We start from the raw sequence: 24,758 nt of genomic DNA on the forward strand, positions 1-24,758 counted from the left end.
TGTTGAGTTGCCTCCAAAGAGATGGGAAATCAGGAGAATTTATTTTAGGTGTTCATTGTTCCAGATGTAAAAGAAAGTGCCATTTAATTATGTTGGGTAACTGCAAGTTTGAAACCGGTAATTACTCTAACACCTGAAGTGGCATTACCCTTTGTGATCTTTTCTAGCACAGTTCATCTTTTCTATTCAAACAGGAGAGTTTTATGTCCATCCAAACCTTGAAGCGCTTCAGTGAATTGGACTTTTACTTTCAAGACCTTGTACGCCCCAAAATAACTCCCAATTCCCAACTCTCCTGACAAGAGTGGACAATGACCTGTCCATGCACTGCATTGTGGGATAGCTTTGGGGATTCAGAGCAAAACCAGATGACGTCAAAGTGTCTTTTCTGAACCTTTGACCTGCTTCCATGTGAGTGTAATGCTGTTCAAAACTGAACTGTTAAAACATCCAACTTAAATCCAGGGATTTTAACTCTGTCATTGAACTAAAGCACATTATGGTTTACTTGTAAAATGACTGGCCTTTAACATGGTGATGTTTCAGGTGGATGCAGTCGAGTGCATGTTTAAAATATAAAGTGAGAACAACTGTTCTCAGCTGTTCTGGATCAAAATCCTTCATAGGAAACTGTAGTTTTTGTGGGGAATGTTTGTGACTCTGCACCTAGTCATACCAAAACAAAGCAGAAACTTCTCATAGTTATTTTATGTTTGTCCTTGGAGAGAGAGAGACACCATTTCTAGCTTTTTTGAGGCATGCATTAATAAGGAAAGAGAGCGGAGAGGAGACAGACGAGGAGCTGAAACGAGGACGGAGATAAACAGCTGGTAAGGTTTGGTGGGAGGGAACACGGGGATTGTGGGATTGCAGGTTGGGCGAGGCGGTGACGCAGCTCAGAGAGAGAGAGACAGAGAGGGAGAGGGTACACTGATCGAAGGATTTAAAGATGACAAGACAGGGACACAGGCTAAGTCCAGAAAAATGACGGATTTCCTCTTTCATCCTCAGTTTATTTACCAGTTGAAACTAATTCCCGCTCTACTGCTGGTTCACATTGTGACACTGTGTTTACACTAAATTAATTTGTTGACAAAGCTCCTGCCAGAGAGACACAGAGTTGCAATTACGATATGGCAATTAAATTGTAAACACATAAAAAAAACGACCTTTGGTAATGGCATTTTGAACAATGAATTTCATTTGCAAAGTGAAAAGCTTGCTGCAGGATTTTTTTTTTTCTGTGTATGTATGAAAACTCAATCATCTGAGAGAGAAACGTGGAGCTAATGGAGACAGTTTTCCTTCACATTAGCTGATGGTGGAGTGTTGATACCGTCACTGCCTGGAAATACACCTACAGGGTGGTGAGTTCAATTTAAAAGCCCAGGTGGAGACACACCGAACACACCTTTCGTTTTCTACCAGAAGCTTGCACAGAGCATGATGGGAAATGATGTTGCAGGTAGGGTCGAAGACAAAGTTCAGGTAAATGAATGTGACCTGGAAACGGTAGACATTGTGCATATAATTGTGAATAAATGTTATCAGGGAACCACTTCTTAATAATTAGCTGTTTTAATCAATGGGAACTTAATGACCTGAGACCTGGATGTTCAGAACAATTTGTTGTTACATTAATGAAACTGGGACAAACATTTTTACGGCCCATCAGCGAGGGGGGGAAGACAGTGAACGAAACCGACTCCAGACTGTACTGCATCTCTGGGAATGAGTTTTCGCCCGAGAGCACCAAGGTCGTGGATGTAGTATCACCTCCTGAGCAGAGGCTGAGGAACTCTAACTCCCCGTATCAGCTGTAGCTAATGGCTTTTATAACGGTTAATAAATCATTTCTGATACATTAATAAGAACAACCTTGGGTCGTTATGTCACACTTTCATCCCCTCCCCCGATGTGAATGAGCCAAGACAACAGTGGACTAAGGGGTGGGGGGTGGGCATGCTGACAGTGCAGTGCATTTAGCTCACTGACATCGCCTGCGAAAGCAAATTGAAAAAGTGTGTTGGATACAAGCGCCAGTAGAAATGCAGTCCATCTGGTTCTCAGCCAGGTTTTTCGTGTGTTCCTGCTCTCGGCTGCTCACGGATCTCACCTCCTTCACTGACACACCTGAACCCGTCACCTCCAGTCAGCCTTTTAAAAATATCGGAGGTTTTCTGGTGTCGTACACAGACACGAAGGAATTCACAGCTTTGATTCAACCATCTCAAGAGGAAATCCACTGATGCAACACAGAAGCTGTCGAGTAAAGCTGCATGGAGTCTGATAATTAACCTCAAGTGATGTCACTTGAGTCAGCGTCGGCTGAAGAGTACAAGTTTGAAAATATACAAATAAATTAGCTTACCTCTTACCTCTGCAACCTCCTCAGCTCTGAGAGACTCAAGGCTACATTAGCTGCTATTAGCACCTCAATATCCTATCCAACTGTTGGTGCAGAAGTTGCATTGTGGGTAACGTAGGCATCAGATTCTCACGGGGTAGAAGATTTTCATGCCATTCTCGTGAACGTCATATCTCAATGACGAACTTGAGGGAATTTTGGCAAAAACATTCATTTGGACTCAAGGATGAACTGATTAGAATTTAGTGGTGGAAGGTCAAAAGCTCAAAGATCACTATGACCTCACAACAAACTTTTTTGGCCATAACTCACAAATTCATACACCAATTATGATACAATTTAACTGAAATGTGTTTCAGTGATGAAGTGATGACAGTTCATATCCAAAAGGTCAAAGGTCAACTGTGACATCATAATGATGTATTTGCTCTCCATGTTATGGGAGAGCAAATATAAATCAGTGTAGCGTCTTTTAAGTGCTGATCATGGTGAATAAATTGATCATTTATTGAATCTGCTTCAGCCTTTCCTTCTATCTGATGAGAAATTAAGAGCTGCCTGAAAGGCTTAGTTCAAGCCCTTTGCTCATAAATAATAATACTGACTATTTGAAGTGCAAATTTGAAATGAATATAATTGAAAAACATTGAAATACCTTGAAAAATTAATCTCTTAAATGAGCTTTATTTCAATATGAGCAATTATATGTTAATGATCTCTTCCTATAATCTCTTTTGTGTCTTTTTTTTTGCTGATTAACTTGTGTAATGAATCTTAAAATGTGGCACGAAATGCGAACAGTCATCCCTCCGTGACGAAACACCAGATTAGAACCAGAAGTTTAAAATGACGTCCGGTGTCGTCGCCCCGGCTCAGACGAGCTGATCTGAAGTCAGTGAAGGAGTGTGAAATCTCATCTGCAAGATTTCATTTGGTTCTGCTGTGAGCCTGACTGACAGCTGGGAAAATTACACCTGCCAGAATAATACAAAAAAAAGTGATGAAATAAATCACAAGCCTTTGTTTTTTTTCAAACATTCGTCTGTAGCATATCGTTCCTCTGTTCTTTCACACTAGATTGAAGATCTTTTTCTTTTGCCTCATTATCCCACATTTCTCTCTTTTCCCGCCTCCCACTGAGCCTCTCGTTGCCTTTTCCACCCTGCCTGGTCTTCTTCCTTCGCTCTCCGTCCTTCATCTACTAAAACAAAAAAAAGAAAAACAAAGCAGCTCCCTTTGATCTCAATCAGTTGTATTTTGATCACTTTGTCTTTCTCTCTCTCTCTTCCCTTCATCTCCCTTTCATTCATCATGTCTCACATCTCCCGTTTGTCCACCTCAGTCGTTTTTAATTTACACTCCTACATCCGGCTTTCTTTGGAGGATAATCCACATTAAACACACATTTTCATTATGTAACAGTGTCTGAGATTCACAACGCTTGCATCATGCGTCCTCGTCTTCCTCGGCTCCATCCGAATATGTGATCTTTTTTCATTTCCTGGCCTCTAGTTTTGTTCGCTTTTAAAATCGTGGACAATCAGCTCTGATCCATGCTGCTCCTTAAATCCTCGCAGGACAGTCGCATGTTCAAACCTCTGTACCCCCCCCACCGCCTTTGTAAGCCACTCTGGGTTAAATGTACGAGCTAAATGCTTCACAAGTTGAATGAAGATGGAGTAAAGCCCTATGTTGACAAGATTTGCATCAAAGTCCAAGGTTGTTTAGAATCAGTCTTTATCGTCATCGTCGAGGAAACGAATCGTTTTCCTAAAACAATCGAAGTGAGACGTTCAAAAACAAACCATTTCCCTTTTTTTCGTCCTGTAAGTGCGTGAGTCGTCTGTCTCGATGAGGTCACATCCTCAAAGCGACCTCGCTTTGATTGGTCGCGGAGAACTCGCCATCATTCAGTCGTTAAGCAGCTCTTCTGCTTCTCTTCTCCTGTCATTCTTCTTCTTCTTCTAATCCCTGCTCATCTACGCCTTCTCCTCTATTTTTGGGCTTCCAAAACTCTTTAATCCCCCGTCGGCTTCCTCTCACTCTGTCGTTTCTATTTTTTCTCACATCTTTTATCTCCCCTCTGTTTCTCTCTCTCCATGTTGAATCTCGTTTCTCTTCCTGCGCCTCTTGTCTTCAGGGGAACAAACGATTCCCTGACAATGATTTTCTTTTCGTTCCTGCCTCTGCATCTGTCGTCTCTCCATCATTGTTTTGTCACCTCCCCCTTCCTCTCCTCCGTCGCCCTCTTCCTCCCCCCCCCTCCCTCAGGCTCTCACACGTCGGTGGCGTTCAGGCGCGTGGACACCACATCCTGGGTTTCAAGAACTATCTTCTTCGCCCTCCCTCCGCCTCCTCCCCCGACGGGGTGAATGCTGTCCAGCCGGCCGCCCCTCCCCCTCTCCCCGCCCCTGCGACACTTGAAGACGGCGAGGAAGGCGGCGCGGTAGTTGCGGTTCATCCAGCCGTACAGCAGCGGGTTGGCGAAGGTGGAGCACATGGCGACCACGTGGAAGACGGTGTAGAGCAGGCGGAAGTCGCGCATGTCCAGCACCGTGCTGTCGATGTCGGTGGCCAGCTGGAAGGCGTGGAAGGGCAGCCAGCTGACGGCGAACACCACCACCATGGTCACCAGCATCTTGGTGGTCTTGCGGCGCCGGCGGTGGCGCTCGGAGCCGGCGCTGCTGTTGCCGCTGCTCTCCGCCGGGCTGACGTGGCCGCGCAGTTTGGACCAGATGCGGGCGTAGGCGAAGGAGATGATGGACAGCGGCAGGAAGTACTGCAGGATCAACATGGAGATGCTGTAGACGGTGCCGTCCGTGCTTTTACCGGGCCACTTCTCCGTACAGACCTGGGACACCACAGGGAAGCAGAGGACGGTTCAGTTTGGAAAACTTTACAGAATATGTTTGATTGGATTAAATCAAACGAGATTACTTCGTCTTAATTTGGTTTATATGGGATTAAATTAGATTTCTTCAGGTTTCTTTAAATGAACGCTGATGTTGTTTCTGCAGGATATGCAGCTGATCCAGGATGTGGTCAGTTTGCGGCAGATTCCTCTTTTTGCATTTAGATTAGATCAGATTAGAAGAGAACAACGGACATTTCATTTCCGCAGGAACTGGTCAAACCATCGGGTGATGAAGGTCACATGATATCAGTGAAAGTTTCTGATGAACATCAACTAAATGGACCTTGAGATGAGATAGTTTTGTCGACTAGATCAGAATTATTTGCATTAATTAGTTCAATAAATTTAATAAGTAAATTATTTTCATTTGGATTGATGAGTTTAGTTTGTCTCAGTGTATTTTATATCATTTGTAGATGAAATTAGAATAGTTTAGCTTTTATTTTAGTTTGATTTAGTTTCTTTTACTTTCTTTTTCTTAGTTTTTACATTAGTTGTATTAGATTTGTTTTTTCTTAGATTTTACATACAATCTTAAACTAGAGAACAAATTACATTAGGATATAAGTCTCATTTAGTTTTATAGGATTATTTCATGTTCATTATTCTATTGGATTTATTTATATTTGATTTGGATGACAGTAGATTAGATTGAGTGAGAGATTTCTGTGGAGGAAGTGATTTCTGCAACAGAGGATTAACTGAATAAAAGGACCTGAAGAAGAAAAGGGCAAATTAACCAAATATAATAAACCATTAATTCCAACAGCATTCTCAATAAGAAAATGCAACAAGGAAATGTGAAAAAAAGTATGACGTGAGCAGCGCTTAGGAGGAAATGAAAGCAGAATGTGCAAAAATGTGAGTGAAATATGCAACAAATGAGTAAAATAAGACAATGGTGTTGAAATATTTACCAGCGGTAAAAGGAGGGAGGAGAAAGAAGTTTAAGGAAAGACGAGCGAGGCGAGGATACATGGGGGTGAAGAAAGAGAGGAAGACTAGGGGAGGAAGAGGAAGTGAGTGATGAAAGGAGTGAGTGGAGAAAGGGATGGAAGGAGAGAAAGAAAGATGAAAGAGATGAAGAGGAGGGAAAGTGAGGCAGCGGGGAGCGAGATGAAGATCAAAGGGATGGATGAGGACGGAGGCGAGGGGACTGACGTTCACAAGTGTTTGATTCTGGGACATGGTGCTACAAGTGTGTGCGTGTGTGTGTGTGTGCGTGTGTGTGTGTGTGTGTGTGTGTGTGTGTGTGTGTGTGTGTGTGTGTGTGTGTGTGTGTGTGTGTGTGTGTGTGTGTGTGTGTGTGTGTACCTGTATGGAGTGTCCAGGCTCCAGAGTGAAGGAACCGTACTCTCTGAAGATGGCCAGGGGGCTGGCCAGCACGGCGCTCAGCACCCAGGTCAACGCGATCACCCCAAAACACACGTCCTTACGCATCCTGGTCTCCAGGTGGTACACGATGCACCTGCAACACACACACACACACACACACACACACACACACACACACACACACACACCACATCGCTGTTACACAACGCTCATAGTCCAGCAGGGCAAACATGAACTGATGAACTGCACCGGTCTGCAGTGGTGGGAAACATTCAATCCATGACTAACAGGTGCTTTTTTTCCTGGATTGAAGCTCCAACAAATGAATGTGTTGAACCTGTAGGTGTGTGTGTTTTTTCTGGATGTATCATCCAGAGGAGAGGGAGGTGGAGGTGTGGGTGCTGATGATGTCACAGCTCAGGCTCAGTGAGCTCCACAGAGAGGGAGGCCACACAGGACTTAAGGTCGTTTAAATATTTTTCTGTAAATTGACGTCAAAAGAAAAGCGACGAAACAAGAAACTGCTCACATTACCTAGATTTTATTGTCAGGTCCAACTGGGAACCAGCTCTTCTTCCTCAATAACAAGTCGGTGCAAGTTGAGCTTCTGCACAAAGAGCCTTATGAAGTCGCTGCTGTACAGGTGTGTATCGAGACAACATGCAGCATTTTATAGACAAACCCTCAACGTAGCAACGTCATCATCATCATCCTCATCCCCCTCCTCATGAGGTGACCCACAGCATCTTTCTGAGAGGTCTGGGAAAGTCAGGAAGACTCATTACACTCATGTTAGGACAGACCAGAACCACTTCCGGACACCCTGCAAGACAGACGGCAACTGGGGAAGAAGACCAGGAGGGTTTCCCATCAGCCATCCAGCCCATTCACAGACTTCCCCTTGAACCAAGTCTGAAACAAACTCCACTCTGTGCAAGGTTACAAGGACTGTTTCCCCACTATCTGAATCATTCACTTGAATTTTCTTCTTGTTAAAGGAGAGACCAGACCCATTAAAGTGAAAGCTGCTTAAGCCCCACTTTCCTCGGAGCTGGAGTTTTCTGAGGACAGCAGGTTGTTACAGGTCGAATCCACCAATCCTGACACAAAGCCTGCATCCATCTCAAAACCTCTCAGCAAAATCATTTTTGTGTTTCAAAACAAACTGCACTCTGCCACTTTACTGGGACTTTTAACCTGATGCTTCTATACAAAGCAAGGGAACAAAGAAGTTTTCAGTTGAAAGGTTACACAGCTTGTCAAAAGTAAAACACCAGCTATTAAAATGACAGTTGAGCTTGCTCATAAACTCAACCCAGGTTTGACGATTAGTTTTCTGAAAGGCTTCAGCTCACAGCTTCTTTTACTCTGCCATAGTCTTTACCCTCCAATGGGCTTAAAGCAGAACACGCTTCATGAGCTTTACCAGTATAAAAAGAAAAAGCACGGAGACATCAGAGTGCACTCAGTGTTCGGCCAATTACATGTATCTGCCTCAGGTCGAGCTCTTTCTCATTTGATTTTGGCAATAACCTTAAATTTGTTCGTCAGATTTGGAATAAAATTCACTGGAGCCCACACTTTCCCTACTTCAGACAAGCCTCCCTCCTTAATCAGGTGCAATTTGTACTGTTCCCAGTTTGGTTTTTTCATTTTCCCCAATCAACAGAACCAGGCTGAATCCCTTCACCTTTTTAAAGACTCCAACAGCTTCCAACAAGTTTTCTTCCAAATTGGCTTTAAAGTCTTGTTTCAAACTTGACCTCAATTATCATAATGTTCGGCTGTTTTCAAGAGTGCGCTGATGACACGAAGTGATGGTAAGAAGAGTGAAGAAGCTCCACCACAGAAGCCGTCATCAAAACCTCAGACCTGAAAAAATTTACATATTTACATATGTAGGAAATGTACGACTGGAGGAGCTGGGGATCGAACCACAGATCTTTTCGATTAGTGAACGACCCGCTCTACTTCCTGAGCCACAGCCACCACCGCATATGCTGAGCTAACGTTCACCACCAGCAAACAAGCTCAACAGGATTCCACACAACAATAACTACACACTCTCCCTCCCAGTTTACTCAGTGATATATCTAAAAATTACTTAACAAACAAGTCAAAGTAGAACTCCCTAAAACAAATCACCAAAACTCTCCCAAACAAGAAAGCATCTTTCTGAATCTCCCAAAGAACTGCACCAGTGACAAGTCAGAGAGGGAATCTGACTACCAACCCAAGGTCCCAGTTAAACCATCACAGAGGTACTGGTATAACTACTACCAAGTATTGAGCCTTCCAGTCCAAAAGCAATATGAGCCCCCGTCATGTCGAAGCCTGGCCTCAGTGAGCTGGACAAAGGGTGAAACCACTGAAGATTAGAAGTAATTTAAACCATATGTTATCTTTTATCTTCAATCTGGACTGACTGACCAACAGACCAACATGGCTGCCCCTGGTTGCACACTGCTACTAATAAAAACAAAATTTACGCTCAAGTTTTCTAACTGAAAGAAAAAGTATTCATTACAACTAGAACCAAACTTCAGTAATCACCTACTCCGCCTTCCCAAAGTACAACAACAACAGTCTTATTCAGCACAACAACAGTGGTGACAAGCAGAAGAAAAAGAGAACTCATTACACTGGTTCTCGGGTTTCTTGTTGTGGTCTCCAGTAAGCATTAAAGGCGACTGTAAGATTCAGCTGCGGCGCTGTAAATGGCCTGGCAGCACGTCGGCTCTGGCTTTGCCTGCTCAGATACGAGCCAAGTGGGTCTCTGTGGTCTTCTGGCAGCCGTCTGTTGGTTGTTGTGCAGATAGGATCAGAAGCTGGCAAAGCTGCTTTTAGCTCCCACCGTCCCTGCTGATACAGAAACCTGAGAGAAAACCTTTGCTGTGCCCAGAGTGTAACCTCTTTAAAAGAAAGGATTGTCACTTTTCTTTCCTCCCGAGTCTTGGGAAAAAGTTTCTTTGACTCACTTTGTGTTGTTTATGTGTTTGGGTGCATGTCTGTATGTATGTACATGCCTTGATCTACATGGTGTTTCTGTTTGATTTGCAAAAGCCCACCAGACTCATTTACATTTCAGCCAATTTACTTGTATGTTTATTCTGCTTTTCATACAGTGGGTGATTATTCTGCTGGTGGCTGTGCAGTTAGTCATCATGCTGCATGAACAGACAAAGCCAGAGGAGGAAAAATTGCCTTAATGAAGCTCGTTATGTTAATGTCAGCTGCTGATTAAGTAACAGCAGTTCGTCTTCACCAAACTACTCACCAAACTCAACACTAATGAAAGTACATCCAATTATGCTCTTGTTAATGTATTATCATGTATTTTTAAAGCTGCACAATTAACGTTTTCGTATTAAATATCATTTAAATGACTGTGTGTGATATAAAAAGCTGTTTCCCATAGTGATGAAGCCACAGAGAATTAATATCAACCATGCTTATCTCCTCAGTTGGCATGTTAGCATCTTTCAACCCATTGTTTTGGCAAATTTTTTATTTTCATTCCAATTTAAACTCACCCAGTAGTTGGGTCACAGAGCCATTAATACAAATACATATTAAAGCTAACCAGTACTGTAAGAAAGTCAGTAATGCTGAACTATTTTTAGCTATAATTAGCTTAATTGATTGAGTGTCTAATGGGCTCCGTTGTCCCACAGTGAGACACAGAACGCAGATGCTCGGGTTAAATGTTTTCATTTTTGAATTTATTTAACCATCTGCCAAAAAAACAAAAAACAAAAACATTTCAAACACTGAAAGGAAACTCTTTGGTTTCCATCTGAAGTCCCTGGACAGGTGGTGGAGACAAAAGACGGAAATAATGATAACAGATTGTAAGAGCTGGTGAGAGCGCCAGGAACGTCTCAAAGGACCAAATATGTTTTTTAAAAAAAATGTGTTTAAAGGTCTGCACTTTGTAAGAACTTTATATAAATGGTGAATATTTCATCTCGGAAGTAAACTTTTCATGTACGAGCACAAACTCTCGGTGTGGCTCATTAAAGTTCTGTGTTTGGAAGTCGTTTGAATTCCACACTGATGAGCTGGTGAGTTTGAGTTTCCTGTGGCGCTGCACACGTCCAGCAGCTTTTGAAAAAGAAATCATCTCCACAGGGTCACACAGGTTGGAATTATTCAAATGAGGCACATGTTCATCCGAAACGTCATTGCACTTCTACTCTTAACACCTACGTTCCAACCGCCGTAACAGCGGCCTTCCAACGCCTAATTTGTGCCATTAGTGATGCAGGGGGCCATCAGAGTGGGCTTCATTTGCATGTGAATCTCCACAGTAATTCTCTTGTCCTGAAAGCAGCCGTATCTAGGTCAAAATTACTTTTCGATTCTACATTTCTGTCATTTACAGGACAGCAGCACATGGTGAGTGAGCAGGCAGAGGTTCAGAGTTCTGCTGCTGTATTTGCATGTCTCACTGTTCAACTTCTGTCAAAACTGGATGCACTAAAAAGTTTAGCTAAAATTTGACATTGACACGACACATTTTAGCCGAGCTAGCTGATGCTGGCTTCCGGAGCTAATTACAAACAGATGATGGACGTATCGAGAGGATACTTTGACGTAAGGGACAGAAACAGTCATGAGTGTGGAAAGTGAGTGTTATGACTGTAAATAAAGATGGACGTAGCCTCTGTGACGTCACCCACAGGTTTCTGAAGAGCTGTTTTGAAGCTCAGAGTGAGTTTCTCCACCGTTGCCATCTTGGCAGTAGCTGACTCCACCCCTAACTTCAGCCTAATCCAAAAAAGGTGAAAGAGGCCACGCCCTAAATGATACATAACTTTAAGCCTTAATGAAATGTAAACAGGTGAGTTATTGCATACATACATATGGACATTTTAACATGGGAGTCTATGGGGATTGACTCACTGTCAGAGCAAGACTCTAGTGGTCGTTAGAGGAACTGCAGTTTTCAGTTCATCAGTGTTGGATTAATGTTTCAGCCCCGGATGTTGCTGCTTGGGATGTGCTCATGGTTTTGTTCAAGCTATATCGATTGTGATGTTCCAATATGTTTTCCTGTTTTATGTATGTTGTCCAATATGTTGTTTACTGTTGTGAACATAAAAACTATAAATAAAGGTTTAAAGAGTCAGCTGGTGACCATCGTTGTCTTGACAAGTTACATTGTGGAAAATAAAACCTAGAAGACAGAGACAAACGATTGTGTGTGATATTTTGAAGCCGACTGTGAGATTTTAGAGAGTTGGTCCATGTACTTTTAAACAACTACACCAACCCTATCCTCTTGGCTTTTATTGTGAAATATTTACCTTTACTTCCATGCCACCTGACTACCTTTCTTCATTCTTCAATTCAGCAAGGAAAAATGAAAAATAAAAGAAGGAATTTGCAAACACCAAAATTGGACCATTTTCAGGTTCTTGTTTTTCCTCTTTTCATTTGACAGAAAAACTTCCTGAATGTTCATGAATGTGTCTTAGTGAACAGTAAATTAACCAGCCGCTGTGTGTTGGACTTTAAAAAGCACCGAACAGCCCCTACCACCCCCCCGCCATGACACCCCGCTCACCTGTGGCGGTCCAGTGCGATGACGTTGAGCGTCACCGTGGAGACGTGCACGGCGAGCCCCTGGGCGTAGGGCAGCAGGAAACAGAGGGTGCTGCCGAACTTCCACTCTCCCTGCAGCGTGTAGACGAGGGTGAAGGGGAGGCACAGCGTGTTGACCAGGAGGTCGGCTGCAGACGAGAGGAGACAGGTTCAAACAACAGATCTTAACAGCTGCTCGCTCAGATGGTGTTTAGCATCGCTGTTTCCCACCAAATCCAACTTTATGAATCGACTTCCCTCCTCTGGAAGCACAGAGCGCACGGCCTGCTCCGCTGAGGCGTTTCCACACAGTCAGAGGGAGGAAGGACCAGGAGCTTTTCATCATATCTCCTCTTTATCACCACATCCACTTTCCCACACAAAAAAACCTCACTCACACCGGCGGTCTCACCTGCCGACCAGCTGCTTCACTCTCCTCTTAGTATTTCTGTTGTGTTCTTCCAGAGAAAAGTTTTCTACCCGAAATGAAGCTCAACATGAATTATCAACATTAACATCAATAGTGTTTCAAACCCTTTTCCTCTTCTCCTCTATCACAGATAATTGAACAGGCAACCGGTCGTGACTGTGTCAGCTGTTTGTGTGATGTTCAGCGGGAGTCACTTTCATGCTGCTGTTAACAAGTGCTCAAGTGACAAACTGAAGAAAAGTGACAGCGCTCAGAGTTTGAGCGTCTCCCTGATCCAATTGATTATGTCAGGGGAAACATATCTGCAGCCGCCGCCGCCGCCGCATCCAAACAGAGACGGCAAAATATTGAACCTTCAGATAAACGGTATCAAAGTTCTTGGTGATGGAAATCTCGCCGGGGAAGATGGAAACCCCGGAGGTCACACAGCTCAGTCTGTTTTCTGCTGCAGATGATACAGACTGATAACAACAAACCTGCAACTACATCAACCCCCCAACTCACGTCACACTCTGTAAATCAGCCTGGTCACACACCAGCAGTCAGAGGGTTAAATTCACCTGCTGACATTCTCACATGTAAAACGCCCCCCACACCTGTGCAGCTGTTTTATATTTATTTGTAGTTGCTTTGAATCTCTCAGTTGTTTTTTTTTGTCTTTTTATGGTCAGTTTGACTCTTTGAGGTGATTTTATGTCTCATTCTGTGTCCCTCTCTAGTTTTGTATCCCTTTGTAGTTAGTTTTTTTTACCTCTGTACTCATTTGCATTTCTGGAGCTGTTCCCCGTCTCTTCCTGGTCGTTTTGTCTCTTTGTAATGAACCACTCTGGTCACACATCCGTCTCTGTCTCTGTCTCCCTGAACCTGCAGCGCCGCAGACCTGTTCAGTGATCCCGCCATGAGCGCAATATCACACGAGCATCGGAGCTTTTTCTGTGTCTGAATGACAAAAAGACGTTTTTTTAAATGGATTCACGAAGCAGAATTATTGTCTGTTGATGTTTCACTATTCATAACTCCTCCTTTTTCAATTTTCCTTAATCTGCTCAGGCAAAATGAAAAGTATTTACAAGTGATGAGTGACTGAGCTGCCGGGGATCGGCCGAGTCGTCTGAGGACTGACACACAGTCAGAGAAAACAACTGGTGAGCGTCACAGAGAGAGAGACAACATCTGCTCCGAGAGAGACGGCGGGTCACATGATCAGCACAATCACATCCACATCTGTAAGTGTGAGCGGCAATATCTGCGCCTGTGGTCTGGTGTCAACAACACCGCTGCTGCTGCTGTGTATTTTAAAGAGTACGTTCAGATTACAGCAGAAAAAAAACTCAAATTTTTATGCAAATGATGTTTGAAAAAAGAAACCCGAACATGTGCCACACAATATACAATATAAATGGATTTCTTCTCTTTCCCTTTTCAGAAATGGTTCATTTTTCATGGTGTTCTGTATTTCAGGTCTGTGAGGAATCAGTAAATGTAAATTCCTGTGGACGGATGAGTTCAGAGGTGGAGAAGGTGCCGAGTCATGGTTTGACGACGTCAGGGTTCTTACTCCTGCTCTGATTGGACGATCAGCTGTCAGTGAATGTTGCACAGCAGCTGTGAGCGTTTTAATCGACCCGGTTGGGACTGAACCGGTGTCCCTGGGGGCGGGAGGATGGGGGAGGATGGGGGCCAGTCTGTAACCGTCTGCACCACATCAGTTTGTCATGTGGATCTGTGAGAAGGCAGCGTGCCAAATCATGTTAGACAAAAATAAAAAGCCGTGCAGGAGTCTCATCGAGCCCGACGACCCCCTCCGCCCTCCTCCAACCCTCCTCCTCCTCTCTTTTGGTTTCCCAAATTTTGGCTTCCTGTGATGCTTCAGGGCAGAGAGAGAGAGACAGAGAGAGAGAGAGAGAGAGAGAACGGAACAAACAAGGAGGGAGAAAATGAGGAAGATAAACTGGGAGAGTAATACTGAGAGATAAGGTTGTTTTTCAGAGTCACGAATAAATGGCATGAAAAATTGTGGCATCAAAGGTCATTGTGGGTCATCTGTGGAGACGCGACGTGAGACTGGAACCTCTGGGTTTCAGAAGTAAAGAAACCTCAGTGGTTGCAGCCACAGACAAAAAGAGAGTGAAAGAAATAATAAAAGAGTGAGGGAGCGTGGAGCCCGTTGGCGAGGCAGCGGAGCGCTGACTTCTTCTGTTTGTTTATCACCAACTGTCTGCTTGTCGGCTCACTCCTGTTTGAATTCGGGGGGAATTGAACCGACAACTCTCTGGCCCCCCGTCGTTCTACCGTTCTGCACATTTCACATCACATCAATCACTCCTCTCTCTCTTCCTCTCTCAGCGTCGCTCGGCTGCTCCTCTCCATCTTTTAATTCAATCGCAGCGTCACCGGCGGGAGAGTCGTTTCCATGACGCAGGCAAAACTTCAAATATGCAGGAAACCTGGTATTTAAACACACATGCTCCTGACAAATGTCAAGGAGAATATTCATCGCATCAGGACTAGATAAATGAAGATGACCAGGTGACGATCAATATATCATTAAAATATCCAATGTTTTCACCTACAATCCTGGTTTCATGCATTTTGACCACGGTAGCTGTTGTACTGTAATAAGCTATGGTGAAGGCCGATAAAATGATGACTCCCTACCTTTAAAGCAGTCGTGAAGTCCTACTGTCTATCTATTCCTCAATTATTTATATTCCTTTAGTTCATAAGGGTCCATAGATCAAAAGACAAAAGAATCAAAAGCGTTTCCCAACTGTTGTGAAGAAGAAGTCGGGAAACTTCTGCTTCACTTCCTCTGACATATTTTTCAAGTTCCAGCCAGGGGGCTTTGGGTATGTTTGTTTCCGTTGGTTTACTGCCTTGTTATGAACTCCTAACCGATGAGTGAGCCAGCCAACCTTTTCTCTGCCTAGAGACAACAACAAAAGACGGTCATTAAAATGGCGTGAACATGAGTCTGCACTTTGCGCTCTCTCCTCTGTCGGCTGCTAAAGGGAGGAGGATTGTACTACTAAACTATATTCTTTTATTACTTTCAGTGTCGTCTTTTTGTCTTCATTTGACTTTGTCACTTCCCCTGTTTGATTTAGTGACTTATTTAAGTTACACTGCACAAGTAAAGAAAAGCAGTTTCATGGCAGATGAATGAATTTCTCTGGGTTTAGTTCAGTTTTTTATTTCTTTCCTCTCGTCTTCTTCAGTCTAAATACACCCCCCCACCCCCCTCCATCACTGTTCATTTTCTCTGGACTGTGTTTTTCTTTCATGAATATAAAACAGTTAAACATTTGTCTCAACAGGAGCAGGTTGACTGGCCATGAAATTTTACTGATCGATATTACATGTCATTTCACACATTGATAGTTCCCAGTGTGGTGTTCTCCTTCGACCAAGTCCACATTATTCAGCGTCTCTTCTCGGGTTAAAATGATTCAGATTCTTGTTTCAATATAAAATGTGGACGTCTGCCACTTTCTCCATTACTGTGTGTTTATTCAGCAGGAAAACATGGCCGCCCGGCTTCTTCAGACGACTCTGAAAAAGGAAAATGCAGAACAAAGAGCAGAGACAGAGGAAAGCGACTTCAAAGTGACGACCTCCAGCAGGAGATGAACTAGAATTTAAATGGAAACTGTGGCGTCTGTCCATGTCATGTCTCTCTGTGTAAAAACTCAGATGTATGCATCAGAGTTTGTCTTTGTGTATTGTATCTGTCCACATCAAAGAAAACCATAGATAGATAAATAATGATGAAGGCGGTCTGGTGTTTTGCAGATGTTGTGATCTGGCTACGGGACAGTCCCGTCTGGAGCCGTCCTGTCCTTGTCGAATATTCACAACCGTTTATGAGAAATGCTTTTGATATCTGTGGACCCTTATGAACTAAAGGAATATAAATAATTGAGGAACTATTGATGTTTTATTTCATCACTTGGAGAAAAAAAAGTTATGGAGTGTCGTTCCGGTGATATTCTCATCAAAGTATTGGCAGCAGAGCCAAGGACGTTATTACTGCAGTACACTGCATGTGACTTAGTACAATTAACACACACAGTTTTAATGCAGGTGGATGTGAACACACACACACACACATTATAATTAATGAAGCTCTCTGAATTTAACGTACAAAACTTGTAAAACTCAAAAGGCAAAAAAGAAGTTAATAATATTTTTCTAGGACACAGGCAATCTCTATGTATATACAAGTGTGTGTGTGTGTGTGTGTGTGTGTGTGTGTGTGTGTGTATTTATTAATGATAGCCAGCGGTTAAGTTTTACGCTGCATCCAGCTTTTTTTTTCTTCATACTTTTCAGAACAACCGACACTCGGGGCTACACCAAGACGTTCACAGTGCATATCACACACAGCTGAACACACACTATACTACTTAAACACACACCGGGGGGATCGCCGCTTTACACTCTTTCCTCGTGTTTTCTTATTTCCTAACAGCTGGAGAGGTAGACGCGAGGGAACAAATTAACCAGGAGGGTGAAGTTTTAATTTGAAATTCCTCCTGGACGGAGCGATTGGCACTCCTCACACTCCGCCGCTCAGATTACACTGGAGGACATGTAGGTCAGTGAGTCACGGTTAAAGAGATTTTAGTACAGGGGATAGTTTCTCTTCATATTTTAGTCAATACATGCAGACAACAAAAACACAAATTCATCTTAGATTCAGTTGTTGTTGAAGAAGAAAAGTGGAGAATAAACTGCCAGAGAATATTAACAGAACTGTACTAAATAGGTGATTGGCACAGTGGAGTCCACTTTTATTAAAGGGTCATTTGATCAATTGATTCCCTGATATTAAAGGGTCTTACAGCCTGGTAGAAATATATGTAGAGAAGGATTAAAGGAGTCTAGGTCAAGATTTCTCCAAGGGTCAGAAGATGAATCTCACATGTTGCAAGATGATTAATGGTCTTAAAGGTTCATTTCTTTAGGGGTATGACTCACAGCTCACGGGCATATTCAGCCTACTTTACTTTAAGGGGTCATGTGCCAGAAGTTATGGACAGAGGAAAAAGTAAATTTTAAACAGTAATTTTGATTTATAGCTGTGAATTAAAGGAGCGATATGTACGTTTTCTCCGCCGCCAAATGTGGTTTCTTGTTGAGAGCCAGCGTTGTGTTCCCAGTTTTGTTTTTGGGACCCGAGCTAACTGGTTAGCATGCTAACAGTAAAAGAAAAGACATGATAGAAACAAGAGTTAAGGCATGACTGGAGACAACTCCTTCCTGTCTGGTAAGGAAACAGCTGCTAATGCTATTGTTGGCTATGTGCTGAGCTCGTCTCTGTCCGTGGTCCTGGAGTCTCTCTCTGAGCTCGTCTCTGTCCGTGGTCCTGGAGTCTCTCTCGCTGAGGTTGTCTCAGTCCATGGTCCTTGAGTCTGTCGCTGAGCTCATCGCTGTCCGTGGTCCTCTCTGAGATCATCGCTGTCCGTGGTGCTGAAACCTCTTGCTGCTGCATGTGGAGACACATTTTACCCATCCACCCATGCTTGTTTACACAGCTTTACTGTTCCATTTGCTTTCTCTGGAGTGTGTATTGAGAAGAAAATGTATCACTGTGCTTCTTCAGGCCTGAAAAGCTCTCAGACAGCAGAGGTAATTTCCCCCTCCTCCCACACAGCCCTGCACCACTTCACACCCCATTACTTCTCACTGTTTATGTGTCTTAGTTATTAGCTTGTCTGCTGAAGTGCTGTTTAATAATTCCCCGATTTATTTGTTTAGTTGTTTTCATGTTAATTCATGCATTTATTATAATGTGTTTACTCATTTATGTATTTATTCTACATCGCTGTGTTCTGCATGTTTTAATTGAGCTTTTCACTCTTGTGCTTTCAGTGCTTTGAGTTTACACTTGACTTTGTTTGAACGCCTACAGTGTCTCTAAAGCAAAGATGATCCAGGCACTAAAGGTAGCAATAATCTTGCACTAGTGTGAATTTTAAACAATCGACCATCGCGTGCCACTTCACAGAGGCACTTGTGAATCTCGCCTCTTCGCCCTCGTCTCGTTAGAAATGAACAGAGCTGAGGTGACAACGCCCGCTGTGCGTTCCATGCTGTTAGTCTGAGAAAACCTTCTTCAGGCCTCCGCACCAAACAGATGACTGGTGAAGTGTCGGTCGTGGCTTCTGTTATTATTGGAATCCTGTGTGATATTTGAGGTCAAAGTTGAGATGGGCTCCAGCTCATTAAAAACTTGGTACAGTTTAATCCTCTCTGCTGAAAGTGCAGAGAAAAAAACACGTTGCTGCTCAGGCCTCGTGGCTGTTAGCTGGATCAGATATGATGAACTCATTTTGTCCTATCATGATGTGCACTGGAACCTGTTCTCCGTGGGTCATCCCGCCACACATACTTCGTAAGAGTTTACAACAAAAAACTGGATATATGGAATTTTACAAATTTCAAAATTACATCCAGCAGTAGAGGACAATGGGACTGAGGACAAGCTCCGAGACGTCACCCACAGGTTTCTGAGGAGCGGTTTTGAAGCTCAGAGTGAGCTGCTCCACCATTGCTATCTTGGCAGTGCCTGACTCTGCCCCTAACTCCCAGCTAATCCAAAAGTGGGCAAACAGGTGGGCCTCAATTACATATAACTTTAGTCCTCAATAAAATGTAAACCGGTGAGTTATATAAACAGGTGTCATGAAGGAGGAAATTAGCTCTAGACACCAAAACTGTTTTTGTACCAGGCTGTAAACATGTTTATTTCTGCTGTAAAGTTGGACATTTTAACATGGGAGTCTATGAGAATATGTCGGACTCTGCAAATAAATCAGTGGCAGAATAAATAAGAAATCCTTCGTAGACCAAAACATCTTGTTTCAGTTTGTTCTTCATGGTCGACAAGGTTTGCGAAGGTCTTCAGGGATTCAAAGGCTGAACTGGGTTTGTCAGTATCTTGGTTTCTCAAGGTTTTGTTTTTTCTGAGTTGGATTCTGTAGGTTTTCTTTATGTCACTGAATAAAACATTTTAGATGCTCATAGAGGAACAAGCTGTAGTAACTGCATGTGATTTGCATTTGAATAAACCCAGGTGGTCACCTCATACATATAAACACAACAAGCGCAATAAGAATGTGGTTCTTTCAGGCGATGATGCGATGGGATGGAAATGGTGCTTTCTATCAAATAAAGACAGGATCTTAAATCAATCAATTTTGATGTTATTACAATATATGTGAAGTTACTGGATTCTTCTTTATCCTTTTGTTATTCCGCCCTCTGATTCGCCACCAACAGCTGTCTCTGTGCAGAGCGTCATGGTTTTACATCCTCACACAACCTGGAGCAAAAAGCAAACCCAGGATTCACAGTTGTAAAGGTCAATGTAAGTTCATATATCACTTGAAGCTTTCCTCCAGCTGCTTTTCCCTCTGCAGGTTGGAACGGGTGGAATCGACCCCTCAGGTTTGGTTTTCCTTTGTTTTGCCTCCACAGAACCAAACTGTAAATCCTACGAGCTCACCCTCTTCGTCTTCCTCGCTGAGCCCGAGCTGTGACACGTTAATGCCCTGGATGAGTTCAGGTAACGAGTTTCAGCCTTAATGTTCAGTCACAGCTGCGTTTTATTTCAAAACTCTGCAGCAAAATCAATTCACTCCATCAGAATCGTCACAGTCAGTGGATCTGTTACTGCACCGCGGAAACACAGGACGCTACTGTAGCTTGAGTCAATGGTACAAACTTATGGAGGACCAGGAAAACAATTTTAAATATAATAAATATTTTCATAGGCATTGAAAATAGGAATTGTGAAAAGAATTTAATAAATCAATGATTAATCCATCAATAAATACCTAAGATTTAAAACTGGATTTACAAAAACAGCATGAAACACTCATTAAATAAACCATTTATTACCTCTCCATGACAAAACCCATACGATACGACTGGTTAGCTCTCCAGCCAATCAGAGAGCTTGTTACGTCCCATGGCCAATTGGGATTGATGAGTCAGGTTTTACCAGCACTAAGTGTCGCAGAGAGACTAAATGACAACATTAATCGATCTATTTCTAAATGGTTTAAAACTGATTTTGTAAATCCATTTTTAAATCTGAAGTGTTTATTGATGGTTTAATCGTTTGATTACATTTTATAAAATGGGAACACATACCTGGATTCCCTCTTCAATTTCCTCTCTCCAGCTGCTTTTCCTTTTCCTATTGGCTAATCAATTAGCTTAGTCATTTAGCCTCTCCATTTCACCTTTACGTGACACTCAGGCCAGGTATGTGTTCTCTTTTCAAATAGTTAAAATTCTATTATCTATTCATGAATTAATAAATGTATTGTAAATGGTTTATTTAATGAGTGTTTTATGCTGTTTTTATAAATGCATAGTTAAATTATTAAAGTATTTAATGATGGAATTATCCTTTACTTTTAAATTATTTTATAATTCCTATTTTTAATGCTTATTAAAATATGAAATTAAGGGAATTCTTTATTACTTTTCTTGTGAAACTCCTGGTCCTCCGTACAAATTCACCCTGGGAATGACCTGAGTGAACAGCAACAGAGCGTTTATCATTGTTATCAGATAAAGATGGAAAAGAAGGGGTTAATGTGTGCACATCATACAGACACCAACATGCCTCTGGGAATTCTTCTTTTGTGTTTCTTCTCTGTCCTCAGTCACAAATCTATTTATACGATCACGAGTTTCACGTTTGGTTTCTCCTTTAAGACGTGTGAATGTCAAACTCATGAACATGTCTGTCGCTCTCCCACACAGCAGCAGACAAACCGCACACATCACACAGAGAGCAGCATATAACAGCTGACAGATGTTTGAGTCATCAGTGCTGACGACCTACAGAGGGCACACACACACACACACACACACACACACACACACACACACACACAGAAACAAATAGATACACAAACAGGCTGTCTTGGGATGTCGGGGGCATTTCCCTGCTGTAATGACTCTGAGAGCATTGAATTAGAAACAGCACAGCATGTGTGTGTGTGTGTGTGTGTGTGTGTGTGTGTGTGTGTGTGTGTGTGTGTAAACATACCCACAGCCAGGTTAGCGATGAAGAAGTTGGTGACGGTGCGGAGCGTCTTGAAGCGGTAGATGACGTAGATAACCAGCGAATTACCCAGAACCCCCAGCACAATGATGGTGCTGTAGGCCAGGATCAACACCACCTGCGAACAAACAAACAGCAGCAGCTGTAAACATCTGGCAGACACTGTTATCTGCAGCTGCCTCCACTAGAAGCTCAGAGGAGCTGCCTTGCAGGATGTATGAGCTGACTCTCCAGGAAATACTGACACAAGTATTGATGATGCAGAAGCTCTGATCACGGCCACTGAAGGTCATGTGTGCACCTGTATGTTTCCTCTCTGTCTCCACCTGTACAGCTGTTGCCGGGTGACTTTTCATCAAGTGACAGAATCAGGTCAAAATTTCAATTCTTTTGTTTGTGAACAAAAACCTATAAAAATAATGACATTCCCATCAGCCTCAGACAACGATTGACTGTATATAGAGATGGACAAGTAAGTGGATAAGTTTGGTTTTAATCAATGACAGCTGTGATTTATTCAGGATTGGGTCGGGCACGGGTCCTAGTCGTAGTTTTGAAAAGACTTTTATTGTGAAAGAGTGTGAGGGAAATATTGATTATCACTGAGAAGGTACAGTCAAGGAGACTTAATTAACTTTTCCTTCTTAGACCTGTGCAATCAATTTGAGATATTGACATGAGTTTTTATTACTTTGCTGAAGTGCCAGACATTGAAGGTATCACACTTTTATTATAAAAGAGAGTCTAATATATATATATATATATATATATATATATATATATATATAACTCTACCTGTACACTCAGCAGTCTGATGGGGTCCTCTGGAAAATTCACTCCCTCGAACACCAGCGTCGGCAGCGCTGGGGGGACAGCGCCGCCATTCGGGTCGTAGTCATGGTAGCTGAGGTCGTCGCCAGGCGGGGGCAGGAGGCGGAGCTGGTCCTGTGTGTCGTTGACTGCGCTAACGGCCTCCATGTTCGATCACACGTGTTCAGCTGGCAGCGGCATTTTACAAACACTCTCACACACACACACACACACACACACACACACACACACACACACACACACACACACACACACACACAGCCTGCGGGATGACAGAGGAACAGATAGACAAAGGTAAATAACAGGTGAGACATAGAGAAACATTGCCCCATTTCTTTGCCACCAGGGGGCAGAATAACAGACAGTTGAACACCTTGAGTTTTTGTGTTTAATATTAGCTAACAGTCGTTCATGTGCTGTCTAACATACATGCTCCTTTTAGCTTAGCTTAGCTTTAGCTGATGAAACGTTGCGCTCTCTTCTCCGGCCGGCTATAACTAAATTTGTTTTATTTTCCCACACAGGAGAAGATTTAAAAAACTATGAACCATGTCACTTGTTTCAGAACTTTATTAAACCTGTCTGGGACAAACAGCAGGCAAATAGAAGTTATGGGACTAAAGCACGTCCATACGGCTGTGAAGATGCACAACATGTGGTGAAGTTGTTATTCTCTCTACGATTCTTTCACCCACAGCAGCAGCGTGTTCCTGATGCTACGCTCTGAGCTGGCGAGCACGAGGTCGACGTATACAACAAAAACCCTGTGGTCCATGTTGTATGTTCCAGCTGTTTTACTGAAGAGAAAGAAATACAAAGAAGTGGCTAAACACAATAAATGTGTGAAACGAAGCATAATGAGCGGGGTCAGACACTGGTGGAGCCTCCAGGCTCCGCTGCTGCACTTCAACTCACAAGGACACACAACTCCTACTAAATAATAACCAATGAGAAGTGGGAGCTGACTGATGTCATTATATACTATAACCTTCTCCTCAGCATGTCTTTACTTCCTCTTTCATTGGTCTTTTTCAGAACCACCTAAAACACTTTATGTTTAACGGCAGAGGGTTTTTGTTGCAGTAATCAGGTCACTCCATCAGAAATAGAAATCTACTCGTTTTACTGGGTTATCCTTAAATCCCTTAACCTGGAAAGTAACCTGGATTATGAGTTTAAAAAGAAGACAGATCAGATTATTTCCAAAAGAAAATCATCAGATAATCTGTAGTACATGTAAACACGCCAAATAACACTGGACAACATGTCTCTGGCAAATAAAGGAGCTATTATTTTCAAGGTTTAGCGATTTGAGGAATTTTTCCTGGTTTTCCTCTTTATTATTATTATTATTATTATTATTATTATTATTATTATTTAACTTATATAATGTAAATTCCAGTCTTGTATTCGTTCTCTGCTTAACAGAGTTTGTGATTACGGTTTACAATATATAAATATATACTGTATACATATGTATATAAAAAGACATTGCAGCTGATCGATGTCTAATTAAATCTGTCCAGTTTCCCATGTCATTAAAAGTCTTTAAGGTAATGACCTCGACGTGATGATGTGATCTGCTCTATAGTTTACCAGGAGACTCAGAAAACTCTAGTCACCATCTTAAAAAACGGTGTTTTATCAAGGTGCCCTGAAGGTGCGCAGTATATGGTTGAGCCTGGTGAAGCAGAGCAGCAGATGGTGGTTGTACTGGGCAGCTCCCAGTGGCCTCATTCCTTCAGGGCTGCAAATACTCAGAAAGAAAGAAACTCAGAAAAAGAAGTTTGCAAGTTTCCCCGGGCGAAGTGAAAGTCTGAGATTGAGCAGAATTAAGAGTTTCTCAGCTGCCAAAACGATTCCTGTACTTTCTGTCTTTTTAATCATTGTGACCATAAACTGTTCACCACACCAGCAGAAAGAAACTTTCATCTAATCAAGAAGAAAAACCCAAAACAACAACAAATAGATAAAGTAGTTTCAGGAACGGTCTAATACAGAAGTAGTCGTTCATCATCAAGGTTCATTTAAAAAAAAAAGTGACACTGAAAGTACATTTTCTTCCAGAACAAAATGACCTATTAGTTTCTTGTTTTTTTTGTTTTTGTAGTTTTGCTTCCGAGTTTTTACCAAGGAATCTGAAACTACTCAGTCTGAGTAAACTTTGCTCTTGACAGAACATTTACACCAGATCAGTTTTATACACATT

General features: G+C 42.5%; 1 protein-coding gene across 1 annotated transcript; it reads right to left on the reverse strand.

Annotated features, from left to right (window-relative positions):
• Positions 1-1,952: 1,952 nt before the first annotated feature.
• Positions 1,953-22,803, reverse strand: npy2rl (neuropeptide Y receptor Y2, like). Its single transcript, XM_056368334.1, has 5 exons — positions 22,514-22,803; positions 21,704-21,836; positions 12,187-12,352; positions 6,597-6,750; positions 1,953-5,219 (listed from the first exon to the last, which is right to left on the reverse strand). The coding sequence occupies exons 1-5, from the start codon at positions 22,694-22,696 to the stop codon at positions 4,644-4,646; spliced, it is 1,212 nt and encodes a 403-aa protein (XP_056224309.1). The 5' UTR covers positions 22,697-22,803; the 3' UTR covers positions 1,953-4,643.
• Positions 22,804-24,758: the final 1,955 nt, after the last annotated feature.

This window comes from Seriola aureovittata, chromosome 23, assembly GCF_021018895.1.
Source record: "Seriola aureovittata isolate HTS-2021-v1 ecotype China chromosome 23, ASM2101889v1, whole genome shotgun sequence".
Classification (NCBI taxonomy): domain Eukaryota; kingdom Metazoa; phylum Chordata; class Actinopteri; order Carangiformes; family Carangidae; genus Seriola; species Seriola aureovittata.